Source organism: Melanotaenia boesemani, chromosome 17, assembly GCF_017639745.1.
Source record: "Melanotaenia boesemani isolate fMelBoe1 chromosome 17, fMelBoe1.pri, whole genome shotgun sequence".
Taxonomy (NCBI): domain Eukaryota; kingdom Metazoa; phylum Chordata; class Actinopteri; order Atheriniformes; family Melanotaeniidae; genus Melanotaenia; species Melanotaenia boesemani.
The window spans coordinates 6,092,765-6,114,838 of NC_055698.1; the positions used below are offsets into that span (position 1 = coordinate 6,092,765).

The window sequence follows — 22,074 nt, forward strand, 5'->3', positions numbered from 1 at the left end:
ACAGGCATGCATTTAAAATAGCACACTAGCTTAGCTGTAAATGTGCTGCAATTTGATAGCAATTTCCAGTGTTTGACACGGCACTTTACAGCCTTACCTCCCCATCCACATACCTTCCCTGTAGGGAGATTGTTTGAAGCAGTATGGGATTGAGGAGACACAGTGAATGTATTGTTCCATTTATTCTTCACCTTTAAACCAGCTGACAATCATCAAACACTACCTTTGCCACTTTAGGAGCTGCAGTCACGTACTTCTTCTGGGTTTTACTGTGTGTTACAAGCAGCCATTGAGGCCATTATATTTGCACTCTGTCATTATGTTGATGTGCTTGTAATTGGCAGGAATATGTGGACTGTAAATTCCTATTTGCAATAATTTACAGAGACTAACAGCCTGCTAAAGGTAGAATGCGATTAAAGTGGCATGAAGTGCAATTGGACTGTTCCTATCAACTAACAGGACAGCTCATCGATTCTTTCCAGGGTTATTTACTATTTCTAGGCAGAGTTAAGGTACAGGGGTTCGAAAGGCTGAATTTTAAAGAGCAAATGTGCTCGGCTTAGTGGCAAATGCCATTTAGAAGGTCAGTATACTACCAGTGGAAATTGGTGTTAAACTGAACGAAGTAGGTGACAGCCTTTTAATGTTTCCACATCACGGTGTTGACCTGACACTATGATATAATAATTCCTGTTTTATATAATTGTCCCTGCTTATGTTGGTTTACAGAGGGTTCGCCCTCCATGCTGTTAAAACTGAAATGAAACACAAACAATAGATGAGACTTCACAACCCTTCAGTTTATTAAGGGGTTTACCAGTGCATCTTTAACCTTTCTATTCTCACTTGAAATCTGTAAACCCAAGGCGCAACCCTAATGTGCCCAGAGGAGTGCACTGTGTTTAAATGCTACTGAGGAAAAAGAATTTTAAATGACTGCAGCCATATCAACTCCACTTATTATTTTCACTATCCAGTGATTCCGGCTCAGTCACATCGCGTCCGCCTTTGCCCCATTAAGAAGAAAAAAACTGTATATATATATATATATATATATATATATATATATATATACGCTACCGTTCAAAAGTTTGGGGTCACTTCCCTATTGAATCCCATGGCAAAGTGACCCCAAACTTTTGAACGGTAGTGTACAGTATATGTTGCTCTGTTTTTGTTTATGTCTGTGTACATATCAATGGCAGGGGCATGCACAGATGGACTTTAATCTCAAATTTCACACAGCTGAGAAACAACTTCAAAGTGGAATGGCCTGAAGGATAGAGGCAGAGGAAAAAAAAACAAAGAAAAAAATAGAACAGCAGCATTTACATGAGGAGAGAGATGTATCCAAGGCAGTGGTGGAGAAAAACATACAATATTTAAAAGGTTGGAGACTGAGACAGCCTTTGCTACACAAACTTATTTGATCTGCAACTATTATTTCAAGGGCGTATCAAGGTAAATAATATCCCTGCAGTGGTGGGTTTTGAAGTTACAAAAACATGCCAACTGCCAGAACTTCCCCCTGCAGTTTTATTTCATTCAGACTTTGTTAGGCAGTGTCAGCCCTCAGCAGTCATTACAGTGGAAGTGCCTTCATGATTTCCTTTCCAGCATGACACACTACTATCAAAGTGTAAAGCAAAAGAATATTTATTATTCTTTTTTTATCAATAAGCAGTGATGCAAAGGTCTGCAGGTAAAACAGGTTTTTACTTACAAGGTACTGTGTACTGAAAGACTGACAGCACATGAAAATGGTACAGCAATATAATGCACACTAAAAAATACATACATTGACTTTTAATATACATATTATAAAAGCATCATTCTTGATACAATATTAGATTTTCTTTAAGTGTTTCAGTTGTTTTGTCTTCTTATTGTTTGTCTGTTCAGCTCATTTTTTCAGCTTTGAAAAAAGTGAATTTCCTCTCAAAAATCATATTTCTAGAATATATTGTGAGCTGGTGAGATATCCATCGGCTGTGTTACCGCTATCATTCTCCCCTGTTGACTCAGTCGTGTAATGATCGATCCTTCTCAATCTCAGCACCCACTTAGGAGGCGAGAAATGCTGACCTGTAGTCACATTAGTGCTCGCTGCCAAAGGAGACATGGGGACCCCTGAATTGATCTGGAGGTTTTAATCTTAGGAAGATTAAGAGCCTTCTAGTTAATTACAGAACAAACAACAGGAGGTGGCTGCTTTAGATCTTGAGCATGATTAAGAGGAACATTGGATAAGCAGACATCATTCACATCCCTAACTCAAATCACTTGTGCAGAACTTGACAACAACCTGTTGGGGACATTCAGTGTTGAAGCAGGCAAACATCTAAACCCTGCAGGACTAGAGCTTTACAGGCGTGGACTTGAACATGACCCTGATTTAAAAAGAAAGTGGGCTACTGCACAGAAGAACCCCACTACTTGGGCAATTTTAAGCAATGACTCAAACATTTCCCAGAGCATACCCCATGTTTATGATAATGGCTAAGAACCCACAAAATCTCTTAGAGACCTGATTGATCAAGCTGACAACTGACAGTTGAACACACATGTTGAGCACCTTTTTCTGTTGTATTTTCATTGCGTGCATCTTGTTGCCACTGTAAATCTCCGCAAGGTCTTTTTTATTTTTTGGCCAATACAACTTGCAGAATTTCCAGCCCTGTAGTTGGTGAGATTGATTCGTTACAACCTTGTTTGGTTGTTCAGGGTAGCAGATGAGCGCACTGGAAGGTAGGCAATAATAATGACAGAAAGCTAACAGTTAGCTCGACAATTATCTCTGTAGAAGTTTTTATAAAATGATGTGGTCATGTGGAGGGAAGAAACATAACAGCAACTAATAATCATGACTCCAAAGGAATCAGCTCTGGAGGACATTGAGACTGAAAAAAAAAAAAAAAACAAGAAAAAACATAAACACATGCTGCTAAGTTTGTCTTTTTTCTTTTTAATCTACAAGATTCTCTATTTCTCTTTATTGTAAAAGGTGCATGCATTGTTTCCCTCTGCATTCACAAGCTGTGGCTTCTTATACAGGCATGGGTTGTAGACCTTGTCTGGCAGTAGGAAGTTGACTTTAAGCTGCATTTATGTGCTTTTTTTTATTAATAAATGCTGGTGATGTGAGGAGACCGAGCAGGGGGATTTTTGCCAGTGCTGTTTTTTTAACATAAGTTTTGTACATATAAGCCCTAATTTATTAGATGTGGCATCAGTCACTTAGCATTTGCGCTGTCTGAAGCAGATTAAACAATCAGGTTTGTTATTACCTTTATATTTTTCTTTTAACTAACCATCTAATATGACTGCTAGCAACATGTAGTCATGTAACTTGCTTTGTTTACAGGACTGTGTGAGCATAGTTTAAACAGATATGACTAATAATCCTGGAAACAAATGCAATGCCCCTACAAAAAGTCACACTTTGATGCTATTTTAACTGGTGCACAGAAACTGTTTTATTTGCAATAACCAAAATAATTTTAAATAGTCAGAAACTAATGAGTACATGCACCACACCACTGGTAGGAAGAAGAATACTGAGATTTGATGGCATATCCTTTCTAACTGCGCTGCACAGATGTGTGGTCTGATCAGGATGCATTGCTTGGTATCCTAGAGTTGAAATTGACTTGTCTCCTAGTCTCGGATCGCTACATTCTCCTTTGTATGCATTCTTAATCAAATAAGTGTTCTTACTTTATTAACTTGGACAAGCTTACTTCAGATAAGACTGTCGTTTAAGCCTCTTCAGAGTGGGAACCAGCCCCTGGAGGTGATGAGATTTGACTCCGCTAGCTGGAGTTGTGAGCTTTAGGCTGCTGTGTTATTGTCTGAGGCTTGGCCTGATGCTCCACAGAGAATCACTTCCTCTAATGGAAAACTATTGTCTGCAACTGTGAACATACAACTGTGTGGAATACGGATCAGGCTATCTGGATTTATGCACGGGGCAGAATGAACTCTGTCTGCCAGAAGGCTATTTTGGAATTGTAATATCCACTGTAGTCGATTGTGATTAAGCAATACATCTGGATTAGACTCCAGTGTGAGGGTGGGAGTTGTTTTCCAGCATCGCAGGGATGCAAAAAACCACAAAAAGCTGCATAAAAGAGGAAAAAAATCTTGTGTGTGCTGCTATATTTTAGTACCAACAATGGGACTAAGCAAATAAAACTGTCACAACAATGCAACAATAAGGCACTTAGTAAATTATTCATTCATTGGGGCAGATTGGATAAAGATGAATGAGCTTTGCCAGAAGTGTATCAAACTTCTCATGACATATGCTGTTATTTATTCAGTCATCCCTCCTAGCAGGTAGCAGTTAACGTCTAACATAAAAGATACACACACCCTCTCCTACAACAGTCTGAATCAGTGAAGACAGTTCAGGTTCACAGTTGGTTCAAAGCACTCCTGTGTGTATGCAGAAGGTATAAAGAGTATGTGAAGCTCTGAAGGAAATTTTCCTCAAAAGTCCCAGAGGATAAGGAACTCCATTTGCTTCACAACTTTCTTCTCCTCCCGTCTTTCTCTGGAGAATGATAAGGTGTGATACATGTAATATCTTTCCCCCCATTTCAGCATCTTTATCCAGGTCACTCCATCTTGTCCCCCCCTGCAGGATTCACCTCGGTCCAGACTGTGAAAATATGAAAGTCCACTGTTTGGATAGCTCTTTTCATCAGGATTCAGTCTGCTGTTGTTTGGGGTTGATTGTTTGGAGAGAAGCTTTTGTGTGATTCATCAAGTCTGTTAAGAAAGACGAGAGAGAATAATATGAGATCTAATAATGAGAAAGCAAAGCAATGTAGGATGTTTTTTTTTCCACTCTGTAAGCAGAAGCTGACATTTTAACACTGAAGTCATGAAAACACCTGTCAGGGTTCAGATGACACACAATGTTCTTTACTTGCTAATGGCAGTGGTACAAAGAAAGGCAAAGAGTTCAGAAACCCCTTGAGGAGGTTGTGGCAGGGTATAGCAGTGGAGTGGGAGACTAAGCTGTCTGGAGGCATTTCTCAGGGATTTCAGAAGCTTGGAAAAATATTTTCATCTTTAAACATCCATCAAGAGAACATCAAGTTTCCTCAAAGTCACATTAATATTTGATACATCATGATAACGTTTTGTCCTTGGCAGAATATTTCATTTTGTACTTCTGGAGATGGTCCACTTGGACCACCATTTACAATTTCTTTGGTCACACCTTCAGTTTGGAGGATTTCTGATGTTAGAGTATTATTAATCCAATCATAACCTTGCTCAAATAGATTTTAACACACTGTTTAGATCAATAGAAATGGTGGCAGATCCTTAAAAGCTATTACATTATTACATATTTGGATCAACCTTAATAAAAACATAATTATGTTATAGCTAATTTCATCATGGAACGTTTTCAGGACTTTTAATATTAATTTCCACACCTATCAGAGTTAAAGAATATGATCAAATGACAGTAACATGGACTAAAACACCATTGTCTAAGGAGATGTAGCTCTACTGTAACTAACTCTGTTTCTTGGCAAGAAACTAAAGAAAGTAAATTAAATGATTTTCTGTATCTTGTTTCAGTCTCTAAACAGCAAGAGCTGCAAGTGACGATCTAATTACCAGGAATTTGTATGTTTGAGCTATATTTGACTCAACTGATGCATATATGATGCTACCCTGCAGATTTAATGGAGCAGTTATAACAATCCCCAATGATCCCAAGACAAATTCTTGAACCTTGTTTGATCCCAAGGATCCACTATGATATGACATAAATAAAAAAAAAAACATCTGAAAAACAACATGCATTTTTTAAGAGCTGAAAGAACTGGGATATTACAGTATTCCACTTTTTTCCTACATATTTCTTGGAAAAATTCTGAAATTTTTCAATAATGTTGAGCCTTCTTACACCCTTTAGTTGAGCACTGTGTACACACACACTGGCCACTTTATTAGGTTCACCTGTTCAATTACGTGTCAACACAAATAGCTAACCATCCAATCATATGCAACAGCACAATTAATTTAAGTATGTAGACATGGTGAAGATGACAGTTGTTGTTGTTCAAACCGAGTATCAGAATACGGAAGAAAGGGGATTTAAGTGACTTTGATCATGGCATGGTTGTTGGTACCAGATGAGCAAGAACATATACAGTGAGTGTCACCTAAGAACAGGAAACTGAGGCAACAATTCACACAGACTCAGCAAAATTGGACAAACAGAAGATGGGAAAATGTTTCCTGGTCTGATGAGTCTCCATTTCAGAATTTGGTGAAAACAAAATGAAAGTATAGAGCCATCCGGCCTTGTGTCAGTGGTTCAGGATGCTGCATGAGGATAGTTTAACCACCAGTTCAACTGTCCGATGGTCTATTCCAACTCTAACCATGGTCAGCAACAACACCTGAGCATTGTTGCTGACCACAGCATCTTCTGATGGCTACTTCCAGCAGGATAATGCACCATGTCACAAAGCTCAAATCATCTCCAACTGCTTTCTTGAACATTACAATGAGTTCAGTGGACTCCAGCGGCCTCCACAGTCACCAGACCTCAAAGCAATAGCGAAGCTTTGGGATGTGGTGAAACGGGAGATTCCGATCATGGATAAATCTGCAGCAACTGTGTGATGCTGTCCTGTCAATATGGAGCAAAATCTCTGAGGAATGTTTCCAACACTTTGTTGAATCTATGTCCCCAAGAACTGAGATTGTTCTTAAAGCAAACAGGGGTCCAACCTGGTACATGCAAAATGGATTTCATAAATTTGCTGGTAAGTGTATTTAAATGTTTACATGCAAAAAGAACATCTGCAAACAACATACCGTTAGCACCAGCGAAACAACTGGACAGATGGCACTGTGCACTGTGTGACTTGAGCCTGAATGGGAAAATAAACAACAAACATGAGAGTTCAATTTGAGAACATGAAACATACTTTGCAGCCAATATTATTATTATATTTTATGATTCAGTTATTGTAACAATGGGTATATTTTATCAATGTCTTAGATTAAAGTTTTTCACAACACAGTTTGTTGAAATATTACTGCTGTTTATCTTTTTTTAACAGTTTGTTTTGTTACAGATATCTAATTATTTCTAGCTTTGTGGATTACGGACTTAAAGAGACAGGAAAACATATTACATTGATGTTTAGAGAGGGTTTATGAGCAACTACGTTAGGGTTAAGGTTAAACTGGGTCAGGTTGTTTACCTTGTGGGACGGAGGTCTTTTTAAACAGCTACTGCCATCCTCTCTCTGCGGAGGTCAGCTGGGGTTCAATTTAACAGATGGGGCAAAGGCAGGCTCTTTAAACGACTGAGAGAGGGTCACATGACCGGAGGAGAACAGAGAGCAAAAACAAGAAGAGAGAGAGAGACCCCACCATCCTCATCCCCAATCCTCCCTCACCTCACCCCACTCAACCCCACCCATGCCCAAACTGAACTCAAAATGGCCCCAGTGGAGGTCAGGGGAGACTTTTCATGCGGTGCTACGAGTCATTTCTGTCGGGGTAAACACTCAGAAATGTATTGTTTGTTTACTGATGATGCTCAACGAGATCACATCAAATTATATGAGCAAACAGAGCGGATGGAGTTTCAAGAGTGGCAACGCTGTTATCGCTAAATCCTCTAAATCTCAGCTGGAGACATTTCCTATGAAAATGCATAATGCTCAAAAACAAATAAAGAGTCCTTATCAGATCACCAAGGACTTCTGCAAGGTCACAAACAGCCATTTAAAGTTTGGATGTATTTTTGGTCACACCGTCCTCCTTCCCCTCTTTGGATTTAATACAAGGTTGTGTACTGTTTTACAATTTTTCATCATTTTATCATAATCAGAATTATTACAGTACATTAATTATAATTTATAACAAGCTGCTATAGCCAAACATGTCAAATGGGTTGTTAGTTTAAATTATAAAGCTTTTTTATGAGTTCAGAATTATTCTCATCAACACAAATGTTTTCTTTCAAAACGTTTATTCAGCATCAACAAAGAAGAAAATATTAAAGGGCTTACATAAGCTCAAAATTGTTAGAGTTTAATAAATCTTCAGATGGATGGATTATTCAAGATCTTAAAACTCAAAATTAAGTCGACAAAGTTAGAAAAGTATTGATTGAAATAAAAAAAAAAAACACGATAAAATTGCTTATTGAGGTTAAAAAGAAAAAAAAAAGTCACAGATGTTAAAAAGCTTCCAAATGGTTTTGCAGTTCAGTCTACATAAATGTGCAGCTATTTATAGATGTATTTTAGCTTATGTTTTCTTTTTTTGTTATTTTTTTGGGGGGAGGGGAGCAACAAACACAACTACATAGGCTTCTTTTTTAGAGTAAAACAGCTGGCAATATCCACAGTTGCACACCATGCTTTTATAAGCCCTTTAACACTAACCAACTATTATACAAAAAAGAGGAGGAAACGGCAATACAATGTGTGTACGGAATGACTTTTTCTCTTTTTCAGTTTGCAAATGTTTCATTTACAAGGGACACAAATTTCACCAAATACCCTTCAGAAAAAATATCTACAATACAGCACTTTCCTAGAACTAAGCTAATACATTTTGGAGGTCAAAGTCTAAAGAGTAGAGGGTGATAAATTAAGTTGCACTGACAGCCATTTTTTATCCGTCAGCCTGTCGTGGCTTATTTATCGTTACCAGGTAAAATAGCTTGATACAATGCCATTCTTCACAATCACATAGCTGGGACAGAAACTTAACGTACTATGGAGTCTTTCTTAATCCTAATGTCCAGTCAATTTTCCTTGAGGGAAAAGGGGAGATTTCTACATTTATTTACGTATTTTACCCATCAGAGGCATCTTTTTGATAATCAAAACCAGTTCAGTGTTTTGTTTGAATTATTTTTCAGGTCTTGTTTTTTAATTCTAAAAAGGTGGGAGCGTCCATAAAAAAAATCCATTACTTGGGTTGGAACAGCCATGGCGACTTGGGTGCGAGTTGTATAAACAGTTCAATATCTGGAGTATGGCTGATCTCTGAACACTCCCTTGGCTGCTCGTGCCGACGGAGCCTTCCCGCGATTGTTTGCCCACTCTTCCTGACCTGATTAAGAAGACAACAAAAGAAACAGATGGAGAATGATTACAGAAGGCGCAGCACTTAAATCATTCACTCATAACAACCCTTGAAAGTCTTTCAAACAATTACAGTAAATATTCTCCCTTTGATGAAAATATTGCTAAAGAAATTCAGAGCTTCTGGTATCGACGCTGCTCCTAAAAACAAAAGCAGCATCTTTGGAGCTGAAAACACACACCGAGAAGCTTGACTTTCACCTGGAAGGATTCATCTCAGATAATTGAATGAGAGGATCAAATAGCTACTTGAAAAGGACCCATTTAGTGGCTCCCAGCAAAAAGGTCACAATTACCATTAGCCCAAATCAGCCCTGTTCACCCCCTGCTACTGTCAATGTGAAAGTGCCAGTATTGACGGGACCCTTTGTCTGATCTTCAGCCAGCACTAAGACTTCCCTAGAGCTGAGACTCACAAAGGGTTGTTTTTTCTTTTTCTTCTGTGTGGAGGCTTTCTGTTGGCAGCACGATACCCCTTAATTAAACCTGTCACCTTTCCACTGACAGTCACTTTGAAGAAACACTCCAAGGTAACCTTGCGTTTTTTAAAACAAAGATGAACATCAACGCTGTTTATGTGTTTCCTTTGAACTGTCGCCTTCTTGTCTATGTGACCCACACAGCATTATTATTATTTTTATTTCATGTGCAGGTAAGGCAGCACACTAATGAGCAGAGTGTGCTTATTTCTTCACCATTGTGTGGTCAGAAAAGTAGAGAAAGTTTTAATGGCTTTGACTCACCTGTAAAACAATATTCATGGAAAGTAAAACGGTAAAAGATAGAAAATACACATTTACACATCACTATATTTTCATAAAATAGGTGCAGTGATTTACTGAACTTGAAAACAGAAATGATAATATAGTATATAAGGCAAAAACAGAGTTTGTATAATTTTAAGTAGCTACAGAGTCAATATTTGGTGAGGCTGGATGTCCATCTTTAACACAGCCTGAACCCTCTCAGACAAGGTCTGTTGTCATTCTTTAAATAGGCTTCATGAACAGTTCTCCAGGCTTCTTGTAGAACTTCCCAAAGCTCTTCTTTGGATGTTGGCTGCTTTTTGTTCCATTCTATGTTGAAATGATCCCACACTGATTCAAAACTGTTGACGTTTGTGCTCTGGAAGAGATCCATTCCTCCATCAGACCTGTTGCTGCTGATTTTTATTCCGGCTCTATTAGCTCATATTTCTGAAGAAAACTCTGGATTTTATTCATTTCACTGTTGTTTTAGGCAAACGATTAGCAAGCTGCTCTACTAAAAAAAAAACACATCACGCATTATCCGAACAGACACAAGAGCAGCCGAAGCAGATGCTGCCAGACACCCCCTCCCCGCCCCACCTGAACATGTCCAGGTGGCCCCTGAGGAAGGAGGTGAGCAGCTGAGAGTTGAATTAATTGATTATTGTGGAGAAAAAACATCATAGAATAGAAAAACATAGATTTGAATTAATAATAATAAATGAAGAGATGATGAACAGAGACATTTCTAGTGCAGCAGACTGAGTGACTGCTTTCAATTCAATCAGAGAAATATTTACATTTTCTAGATATCAGAAGATTAACCAGCAACAACCATATAGCATAATATATGTTTTCCCCAATAATAATAATCTAATGCTTCACCTGTGAGTCTACAGATTTGGAGATAGACTTGTATGCATTGCTACATGACATATGAATGGAGTATTAGTAGTCAAATCAATTTCCCTTGACATTTTTGGTCACCTTTAAGTAAAACAAATAGTAGGAGACCACCAGAAATAATAGTTGTGATGCTATTACAAATGACATTACATCATTGGAGATACTATATAATAGAATAGCTGGATAGAATAGAAAGCTGGACTTCAAGGACCTGATAAGTGATCTTGCCAGGGAGAAAGCTCCACATTGGGCTCTTGGTGAAAAAGGCTGAGCAATGACAGTGATTGTGAATGGGACTGCAAGAGCTTGACTCAGCAACATTGTACCTTTACCATATGGTGCATATGTGCATAGGGTGAATTTTTCTCTCTTCTCACTAGAAGCTCTTATCTAGAAGCTGTGAGATTCTTGTAGAAAAGGCCCAGCCTTCAATTCTAATCCTGCTTTCTGTCTGTTCACCTGATGCTGATATTCATCACATATTGTTCCTTCTGTGTTTAGAAGGAAGCAGCTTCACAGCTTTAAATTCATCCTGTTGACTTTTTACCTTTTAGGTAGTAAATCCTGAACATTTCATCCTTCTTTTTCATAAATATTTGATTTTATAAATATATATAAAGAAATATTTTAGCTGTTGCTGTTTAAAGAGAAAAATGCTGCTAAACCTGTTTATGTGTTTAGTGCAGGGGTCTGCAGCCTTTCCAATCCAAAGAGCCATTTTTCCCTCAGCCAGCTAAATAAAACTTGTTTAGAGCTGCAAATGTTACGAGACTTTTCAAAAAGGCAACTTAATATATATATTTTTAATGAAAAGCCACCATTGGACATTTGTTATTTTTGAAGAACCACATTTTTATTTCTGTTTTTAGGTTTTAAAATAAAGAAAAATATAAAACCTTTATAAAAAGAGGATAGACAGACTTTCTTCTAAGGGATGTAGATATGTCAGGGAGCTCAGCCTCCTGCAGTCTCCTGCAGTTCCCTGATCTGCCACAGTTGGTCCTGATCAGTTCATCTTCATCAGGACCTATTGGATTCACCTGATCCACAAGGTATATAAGGAGCCTTCCTGCCCTTATTCCTTGTCGGATCTTGACCGACGCTCTCAATGGACTCGCCTCTTCTCTGATCCACAAGTCTCTTCTCCTTAACAGGCTCATGCAGGTCTGTCTTGACTGACCTTTGTATATATATGTGTATATATTGTATACACGAGGATTTCTTAAAGTTGTGTATACGGAGGGTATCCAATAATAGGAACTGTTACAGACCGGATCTTCCCGTATATCCCCCGGAAACAGTTAGGCTTTGCTGCGGATACGGAGACTTGTATCCTCTAGGGATGTCTCCGGATCTTAGGTCTTTTTGTCCAGTGTTGTCTCATTTGACATACACAACCAGTCAAAAGTTTGGACACACTTACACATTGGTTTTAATGGGAAATTGTGTCCAAACTTGAGGCTGGTAGTGTTGCTCTGGACTGTAAATAGTTTTGTAGACCTACAGGTGTTGTCAAGTTTTTTCCAATATTTTGAGGACACTGAGCACCATGCTAAGATCCACCACGCTTCGGTATTATGAAAATCTTTTGAAAAAAAAAAAAAAAAAAACGTCTGTGACAAGTTGTTCTTGCACCTCAAAACAAGAATGTTCTGTTCTTCCTGCTTTTTCTGGATTCCTCCTCATAGTCCAAAAACATCCATGCTAGGTTAAGTGGCGATGTGAATGTGAGCATCTGGTCATTTGCCTCTATCTTGGCCTTGTGTGTCCTGTTTTTCGCCTGACAGCAGCTCACATGAAGTGGGTAAATAAACTAAATGGATGGAGGCTAGAGACAAAATGGTTAAATATACTATCTAAAATTGGGTATTTGCATTGGGCTGTGGTTTTGTATGTACCAAGCAGTGGCTCATCCCTTAAATTAGTCGTTTTTAATGCAAGAATGATTCATAGAGCAGTGACTTAAATAACAAAGCACATTAATCTAAAAATGGGACGGTACAGGGAGATGGTTACAAAATGAGTAAATAATCAGCAGGTGACCAAAGAAAAACTCTAAAAGTCCTTCAGAAAGCCTGGACAACTATTAATGAAGACCACTTTAAAAGATGACAAGAAAGTCTGGCTGCTTAGAAGAAAACTACAGAGTAAAGAAATGAAAGGTGACTTTTACACAGTACTGTAGGTCATAGCCATTTTCCTTTACTAAGACAGAGCTGAAGATATTTCTTTTTTGGTGACATTTTTTTTGGTTTGTTAGCAGAATAACCCTCTAGAAACAGAAGTCTATTCTACTTTTCCACTATGTGGAAAATTAAAATAGAGCCAAAGGATTCCTCAGATGTTAGAGTGAACCTGGATACGTTTTCATGATTTCTACATTGGCCTTGATGGAGGATTATCTCTTTTACTGCACTACCTAATTATTAATGATAAATAAGTACTCATTTACACAATAATAAGAACATTTTAGACAGACATTTGGAGGTTTGGATAAACTACAACATAATTAATTCAGTTCAATTTGGTGCAGTTTATTCTCACAGTGACAATTCATAATAGAAGTAATCTCAGACACTTTAAAAAGAAAAGGTAAATACAAGTCCAATTAGTCACGGTTCAGTTCATTCATTCAATCCAATTAGTTGTAATCCAGTCTCAGTAATTATTTCTCTTTTTCCTTCCCCTTTTCACACATTTTATTAAATTTGGTTGCAGAGATTATACATAACCCTGCTGACAAACACAAATAACACAAAAACATACTTCCACCTCAGCTCCACCTCGGCATCTGTTTGCTGTCAGTCATCAACAGTTTTTTTCTCTTTCTTTGTTGCATTATGCATAATACATAACATTTCCAATTTGAGGACTGACTTAAGCTGCAGTGTCGAGTGTGGCATTTTTACATTTTGATCATTTTAGAGAATTAACTCTGCATACCGCAACCAGACTTTAAATAACTCAAATGCACACAAAGGCCACAAATACTGCACACAATAAAAAGTGGATCAACCTTCAGCTGAGCAGCAGCACAGTCACCCACACGGTGCAGCTCTGCTATCTTAGCAATGCACTCTGCAGCAGGTATGACCTTGGCCCACTTCTTACTGGGTCTTGTCAAAAGCTGACAGCCGTTTGTTGAACATTGTTTCAGTGGTGATAAGTTTGCCTGAACGCTGCTGCAGGTGGAGCTATCATGGCTCTTCTCAGACACGATAAACTGCTTTTAAACTCAAAGCAGTTTCGTTTTAACAGTAATTAGGGCACATGGTCATAAGTTGGCTGAAAGATTTTAATTACTACACAAAAGAATTAAAAAAAAAAAAAAGATGTGAAAACCGTCTTTACTTAGTGAATTGTAGATGTTCTATTTAGGAAATTTCACTAGAATTAAAACTTAATTAAACTTAATTAAAATGGTATTTAATCAAACAGGAAATAGAATGAAAATGTCTTTCCACATTTTTTTTATAGCTTTTAAAAGCTGACAACAAACTTAAGATGTTTCCTCACTGCTGGGATGCAACGAGGAAAACTTTGTTTTATTTATCCTTTCTTTTGTGGCTTTTACTGCTGGTCTTTCAGCAATAAAAAACAGACAGAAGAGGAAGTGTACAGCAGCAGCAGCATTTCTAGTCACCCAGATCAGGAGTTCAGCATACAGATGTGATAGTTTTTGGTTGGGATCAGCAGAAGTTTGTTTATGAAACAGCAATTTAACTGTGTCATCTCACTTACAATATAATATATGACAATATATCTGTGCAGACACAGACAGATATATTGCAGCTTTATGTACAAATGGTTAATTAACTACTTCCAAACTTGGACAGCGAGTCTGCATTCTGGTCAGGAAAGTGGTACACTGTAGAATTAATTTTCATTTCTCTTTATAAACTAAATCTTCTACAGTTTGCAAAGCAGATTAACATCCTGCTGTGTCCAAAGACATCCAGTATCCATTTAAGATGCGATGAAGCAAGTGTGTGAAATAAAACCTCCAGGTGAGTCTGAATATTGGTCAGCGATGTTAATAACCAGAGGGTAAGGACATGACTTCCATCTCCTTAGAAAGATTATCAGTATAATAAATTAAATAAAAATGAGTACATTTTAATTATGAAAGCCCACAATCAGCAGGTGGATCTGGAAGTCGCAGATGACTTGGACATTTATGGATGGAGGGAAGGTGCTTTAGTAAAATGGCCTTTAAGGATTGATTCCTGGCTTTCCTCAACTATATGTCACAGTGTCCTTGGCCAAGATCCTGAACCCCATGAATGTGTGTGATAGATAAAAAGCACATAGACGTTTTGTATGATTGGGTAAAACACTGTCAAATATGGCTAAAAAGTTATATAAAAGTAAAGTCGGTTTACCATTACAATAACTGAGATTTGGTGTCCAGATTTGATGACAAAAGTTAATTATTTCTTAATTTTGATTGGCATTCCTTTTACCAAATGCTTCAAATGAGCAGAAAAAGTTTGCGATTTTCATCAAATGATTTTAAACATGGTCATTCTGAATGTGTTTAAAACAGATCTGCATTAGCTGGGTGCTATGGCAACTGAGGTAAAATCAGCCGAGGTGGGAAATAAAAAGGAAAAATATATTGCTCTGAGAATTGACACTATTTATTTAAGAGATGTCAGGGACTCACCGTACGAATCATACGACTCCCCGCTGTGTCCGTATTCATAGTAATCATCTGAGCTGTAAACAGACAAAATAATAAGGTGAATATTAAAAAGCAGCCAAAAAAAAAGACAGATTGCAATTATCAACAAATGTATGTCTAACTTTCAAGTAGTTCTCAGATTAACATACTCAGTTGGAATTTAAACTAAAACTCCAATTCCCAAATAAAGTTATTACTCAGGGTAAAATGTAAATATAAAAACGATAAAGCAATGATTAGCAAATCTCATAACGCCATATTTTATTCTGAAATGGAACAAAAACAACATATTAGATTTTGAAACTGAGGCATTTTATCATTTAATGGAGGATGTTAGCTTATTTTGAATATGATGGCAGCATCTCTGAAAGACCTGGAGAAGCTTTTGACATTTTATTGGGTCAATTGTTAGGTCATTAACATGGTATGAGAGGAGCATTTCAGCCTCCCAGTTGTAAAGATGGTCAGTGGTCCCCCAGTTTACAACAAGCTGTGCCTGCAAAAGATTTGAGAAAAATGTTCCTCAAAGTAAAAAGATACTACCATCTACAGTTGAAAATACATGAAAAGAATTATTCTAATGCATTTCTGATGGGATGGAGCTGCGTTAGTGCCTATGGCGTGAGAAGCTTCCACATCTATGAAGCGCCATCAATGCCGCAAAGTACATGGTGGTTTTAGAGCAACATGTGGTCCCATCCAGACAACGTTTCTTTCAGGGAAGGCCTTGCAGATTTCAGCAAAACAATGCTGAACCACATCCCGCATCCATCACAAAAACATGGCTTTACAGGAGAAGAGTCCGGCTGCTGAACTGGCCTGCCTGCAGTCCAGATCTCTCACCAATAAAAAACATCATGAAAGCAAAAATCCAGCAATGAAGGTCCAGGACTGTTGCTCAGCTAGAATCCTGCATCAGACCAGAATGGGACAACATTCCTCTCCTAAAACTAAAACGCCAGCAACTGGTCACCTGACTTCCCAGACATTTATAGAATGAGAGAGGACGCTACACAATAGTAAACATCACCCTGTTCCAGCTTATTTAGGTGTGTTGATGCCATCAAATTTCTATATGAGCTAATATTTTCCAAAAAATAGTAAAATGTCTCAAGTTTCAACATCTGATATATTATGTTTTAGTATATATACTATATTATGTTATGTGACAAGGAAATTATTGTATTTGGTTTATATTTTTTTTGGAACTAAAAACTATGGAGGGGGAAAAAAAAACAAAAAACAAAACAAAAAAAACAGGAACCAGATTTCAGTCACTCAAAAGTTTGTCTCTGCAAGACAATTTTCTCCATAATTTTTCACAAGCTTCCAGCTCCATATAGCTGCATATGGAGATGTATGAGAGGTGACAGAATTAATAAAAAATAAAAGGATGGGAAGGCAAGTTGCATAGTACTTCATTTCTCGCTTGCTTGTTTATTTATTTATTTTTTATTTATTTATTTATTTTTTATTTTGCGTTTACCGGTGAGATGCTGACAGAACAATCCTGCATCAGTATCACTCAGTAACAGCGTTATCATTCAAGAGAGGCAATTCATCATAAGGCTGCCACGGAGCCGACACCAGCCATCACAGCTGGGTCCTCTCCGCCTGCCTGTCAGTCAGGCTGTCAGCGACAGCAGCACCTCTCTGCTCTTCAGATTAGAGAGCTGAAGGCATCATCCAAAACTCCCAAACACCATGTCAACTCTGCCCAAGTACCGAGGGCAAAAAAGGTGACACCTATGACATGCAGAAGTAGCAAATTATATTTTAATCATGTTGACATTTTTAAATAAATAAATAAATTAGTTTTACGCTGCAATCCTTAAAGAGGATGGTCTCAGCCTCCCGAACTGAGGTCCGGGAGGCTGAGACAGTACACTCCTTTATCAAATTACACCACAGTTTGCAGCTCTCCAGGAAATCAATTTCTGCTATTACGGCAGCTTTCATGATATATCTCTTTCACAAAAAGAAGAAGGATCATTGTGAAAAATGTGACTATTAATCTTCACTCAGTCTTTCACTTTGCATTATCCAATATATGTACCTGTTCACATTTCTTCCTATATATTTCCTGTGGCTTGCACAAGCACATATAAACGTGTTTTCCATGTGTCTTAGACTAGATTTTATTCTTCTTAAGAGAATGCACTGCACCAAGAAACCCTTTTCAAACATGCAAGACCTAACATTAATGCTTTATCAGTCTGTTAAAGTCAGGACATTCATACATCCACACATTGGTCTGTTTTTTTTTTTTTTTTTTTTTATTAGCATTCCTCACCCTTCATTTAAGACATAGCAGTTAAAGCAATGGAAAGAGCCACAGCGTACTTGAGATACTTATGATTTGTGCTGGACTGGACAGGGCATAAGGGGCAGTATCTAATGATCTTTTATTAATCTTAGCCTGCCAGCCCCTGCGGTTGTGTAAAAATAGTCAGAGTGAATTAAAGCAGCTGAAAATATCACTTTCATACATATTTCTTTAGCTTGTTGAATGTCAGTGTTAGCTTTATCAGGATTTAATTGCAGAAAAAGAAACCTGAGGGTAATTCACACATTCATTTGTCACCAGGGATGTCAATGGTGCAGCTATACCAGTCGGCTGCCTTTTGTTAGCTTAACTGTCTCCTAGCTTAAGGCGGGTACAGACGACAGGATAATCGGGCCGGTTTTTGTCTCAATCTCCCCTTCCAAACAAAGCCAGCAAAGGTCCATGTCTGACTTTCTTGTGGTGTGTGGTGTGTTAAGAGTGACTTTGTCCAGTCTGATCTGCTCGGAGGACCTCGGAAGGAGAAATCCTGTAGCGTGTAGGGTGCTCAGAGAGGAGCCAAGCAGGCCCAGTGTATCGGAACAAAAGCCAATCAAGACACGAGCAGAGGAAGTAAAAACAAACAAAAAACATGCCCCTCGGCTAGAGATCAAGATGGTCAGATAAAAAACATCTTTATATCATCATTTATATTATATTACTTGTTAATAAAAAAAGGAATGCGTTATAATGCGGGAAAAGTGTGGGTGTGGCTTGTATATCATCTTGTATATATGTGTGTATATATATATATATACTGTATATATATATATATATACACACACACGTATTTTGTTAACTTGATCTGATGACCCCCTGAAATTACTTTTATACCCCCCTGTGGGGATCAGGACCTTGGGAAAGGATTTTCTATGTTAAAGGCTACATCATCTGCATGGCTACATATTACAAAAAGTCAGAAAAGACCATACTTTTTGGTGAACATTTTCCTTGGTGGACAATCTTACTCTTTTTCTTTTCTCATACCTATTTCTGGGACTGTTTTTCAAGAGGAATGAAAAACATGAAGAACTGAGGGTGTGACAGGGTTAGATATCAGTTTAAACAGCATTGTGACTCAATGAGACATGAAACAACCCTTGCGAGTTAAGTCAGGCTTAGCATAAATCTCACCATGTTCATAATTCATCTAAAAACAATGTCAAGTTGGCAGAGGCAAACAAGACTATTTCTCTGGGACCAATCTCCCCAGAAAAGCGGCCAGCTGCTGAAGCCTCCAGTCAGCCCTCACGGGTGAGGTGCCACCATACATCTCCCATGGATGTCAAGTCACTGAAATATTCCTGACACCACAGAGAGGAACAAGAGGGAAAGACAGAAACATGTCACAGCTGAATGCTTGTTTTGACTTGTCATGTTGTGTACACCAAGTTAATATCTTTGACAGGATATTAAATAATTAGATATGCTAAAACGTTGCATATTGCAGAGAGGTAGTCATTGCAATAAGCATCAGTTATATGACTGACAGTAAATCAATGTGCTGCAATTCACAGGTGCTTGCACACATATTGGATAATTTAGGCCTTTCCTGTATACAGGATCTCTGTCATATTAAGTAAATAAATAAATAAATAAATCCTCCAACTAGAGTAACACAAACATGAATCCTACACCACACTGTTAAACCATTTTAGAGGCTCATTTACAGGCTTTTGTGTATAATTTCCTCTTGTACAAAACCCGAGTATGGATTTCTGTCAAAATAAAACATACCATTTTCCTTTAATTGTTAAAGTTTCTATGTTGAACCAATAATTGTTTTCTGCTGTGCAGCAAACTGCCATCACAGATGTGCTCTAACCACAAAGAGGAAGAGTGCACCAGAAGCTGTGAAGTGGCTCTAATTTCTAAGGTGACATATTGTCAATATTCCTCCACAACTTCTTACCGTAGTTACTTTCTCCTCTCAATTACGGAATTGTGAGATGCATCCTGAAGGTCAAAAGGCTTTTTTATCCCTTTCAAGTCTGGATTGACTTGCCTTCATTGTGCTTTGGTGTAATGTGTGAAAGTGCAAAAGCGACATCGAGGGATGAAGTTCTGCCGCTGATGTACCTCTGAGCCAGCATGGAAGGTGGCAGTGAGGGCAAAGCCAAGCTTCCATGTGTGTTTACACATATCAAACCAGCATTGCAGAAGTTGTTATTAAGGGGAAGTTAAAGTATTGACAAGACGACGTCTAATGTGTTAGACAAAATGCATACATGTATATCTTAGGGCTGTCAGTCATTTAAAATATTTAACTGCGAGTAATCACGATTATCCTGAGCTAACATTGCGATTAATCAAATATTAATCCCAAATTTTTCATCCATTTCTAAATGTACCATAACATAATATTTTCATGTTTTTAATACTCCTGTAAGCAGTTGTCTTGAAAGCACCTGTGTCCAACTGGATTCAGTCTGACAGTCTGTCAGACCTGTAACCCTGTAACCAATGAACAGTTGACCCGGTAATTTCATACGTAATGTGAAACTTTGTCAGGGTGGGGTTGTGCATGTAGCAATGTCTGTGTCTCTATATCACATGTTGTATTCATTGTCATACTTTTTCACCACCTTGATCAGCTGTTGTTTTTGTTCAATCTTGCATAATTGGAGATGCAGAACTAACAACTTTCTGCTTCATGCTACTACATTAACCATGCCCACCTCAAATGTCTGACCAACAGTGTTGGGTAGTATCGGGTTACTAGTAATGTGTTACTTTTGTCAGTAACTAATACTCTAATGCTTTAACCTTTAAAGAAAATAATCCATTAGTAACCAAATAAATACATTTCAGTCAGCACCTGTGACCTTCTTCCTGTTTACAGCGGTGATGCAGCACGACAATGGCAGTGTTACAAAGTGCGCCTGTTGGGCTTATTTTCCTGTGAAGTCACTTGTAAATATCATCACTCACGGGTTGAGAGTTCCTCTGATCCTTTTGTGAAGCTCCCCGAATTCTATAACAGCTGTCTACAAAGCCCCCCTGTCTACAAAAGAGCTCTCTATTCTGCACCCCGTCGGAATCTTGCGCTACTTTGGCGCTGTCTTGCGGTAATTCATGCTGCACATGAATGTGTGACTGCATTGGTTTAATCATGGTGCACAGATTCGGGCAGGCATGTGGGAAGCTCCTTGAAGGGTTGGTACTGATTTTCGAGTCATTTCTGTCGTCCAAGGAAGGCTTTTAGATCACCTTGAATTGGTGAGTGTTGTTTATTTATTAATTGGTGAAAGGTAACTGCAGCCTACCCATCAATTCATTCAGTCATCATTAGCTGCTAACTAATGCATTTCTAATGTTTAGCTTGTAAGTTTATGCTTTAAGCTAGGTACACACATAAAAATTATTGGGCTGTTTTTTTTCTGATTTTACCCCTTCCTGACCAAGGACGGCAAATGCCCGATAAGATTTTCCTATAAAATTATCATTTGGTTGCTTAAAGCGAATTTGTCCCAACAATCGGCTCCAAAAAAGGGTTGTGGCCAAAAATTGAAAGTATTGAACATGTTCAATATTTACGACTAAATATCTTCACATGTATGAGGAAAACCGACGACTCCTGAGTTGTGACTGTGTGGATTGTGAACGTGGAACAGAATGTAGCCAATCAGAGAGCGAGCTGACTGGGGAGCAAGGAAGGATTAGTGTTCACGCTGTCCCCAGTCTATTACTTTTTTCAGCTCTGGACTGACAATAGTCCCAAGACCACCCTCAGTCTTTCGTCTTTTAAATCCTGTTCCATGCTGGGTGTTGTGTTTTACAGTTGTTGCCATGATTCTTCTTTTTGTTTTTCCAGTTGTTATGTTTCTTCTTCTTCATTTTTGATAGCTCACGTTTGGTCAAGCGAGATTTCTGGCTCAGAGGACTAGGTTGTAGATAGGTTGCGGGACAGCATCGTCATATGTGTGTTATGGAATCGGAGCACACTATGTGTGAGGTCTCTAACAGATAAAAAATCCTTACATGTGTACCATCCTTTACTAACTTCAGCATGTGGTCCCCATTGTTTTATGATAGCACTGTTACAAAGAAGGTAACTACCTTGACTATGGTACTGTAAATGTATTTATTTATTTTTTAGTGAAGAAAGGTAAAATTTATAGTATTAACGATGCACTTTGACAATTGTAAATATTTGCTAAGGTCCTTTATTTGATATGTTTTGTGTACACAGTTGAATGCTAATTTACGGGTCCTGTTATTCGCTGCAACCAGGTTTTTTGGAAATATTTATTACCTACCAAGGCC

The 22,074-nt window shown here is 38.1% G+C and overlaps 1 protein-coding gene across 3 annotated transcripts in view; it reads right to left on the bottom strand.

Annotated features, from left to right (window-relative positions):
- Nucleotides 1-3,123: 3,123 nt before the first annotated feature.
- The window catches only part of khdrbs3 (KH domain containing, RNA binding, signal transduction associated 3), a 165,628-nt gene continuing 146,677 nt past the window's right edge, over nt 3,124-22,074 (bottom strand). Inside the window, exons 8-11 of one of the 3 annotated variants that reach the window (XR_006013512.1) lie at nt 15,468-15,520; nt 8,975-9,114; nt 6,853-6,908; nt 3,124-4,776 (exon numbers count right to left, since the gene is read on the bottom strand). Coding sequence is in view for 2 of the 3 variants with exons in the window: in XM_042012452.1 (XP_041868386.1) it covers nt 9,023-9,114; nt 15,468-15,520 (145 nt within the window). In the remaining variant the exon portion in view is untranslated. Of the gene's footprint in view, nt 4,777-6,852; nt 6,909-7,988; nt 9,115-15,467; nt 15,521-22,074 lie in introns of those variants that run through there. The other 2 variants (XM_042012452.1, XM_042012453.1) reach the window with 2 other exon arrangements.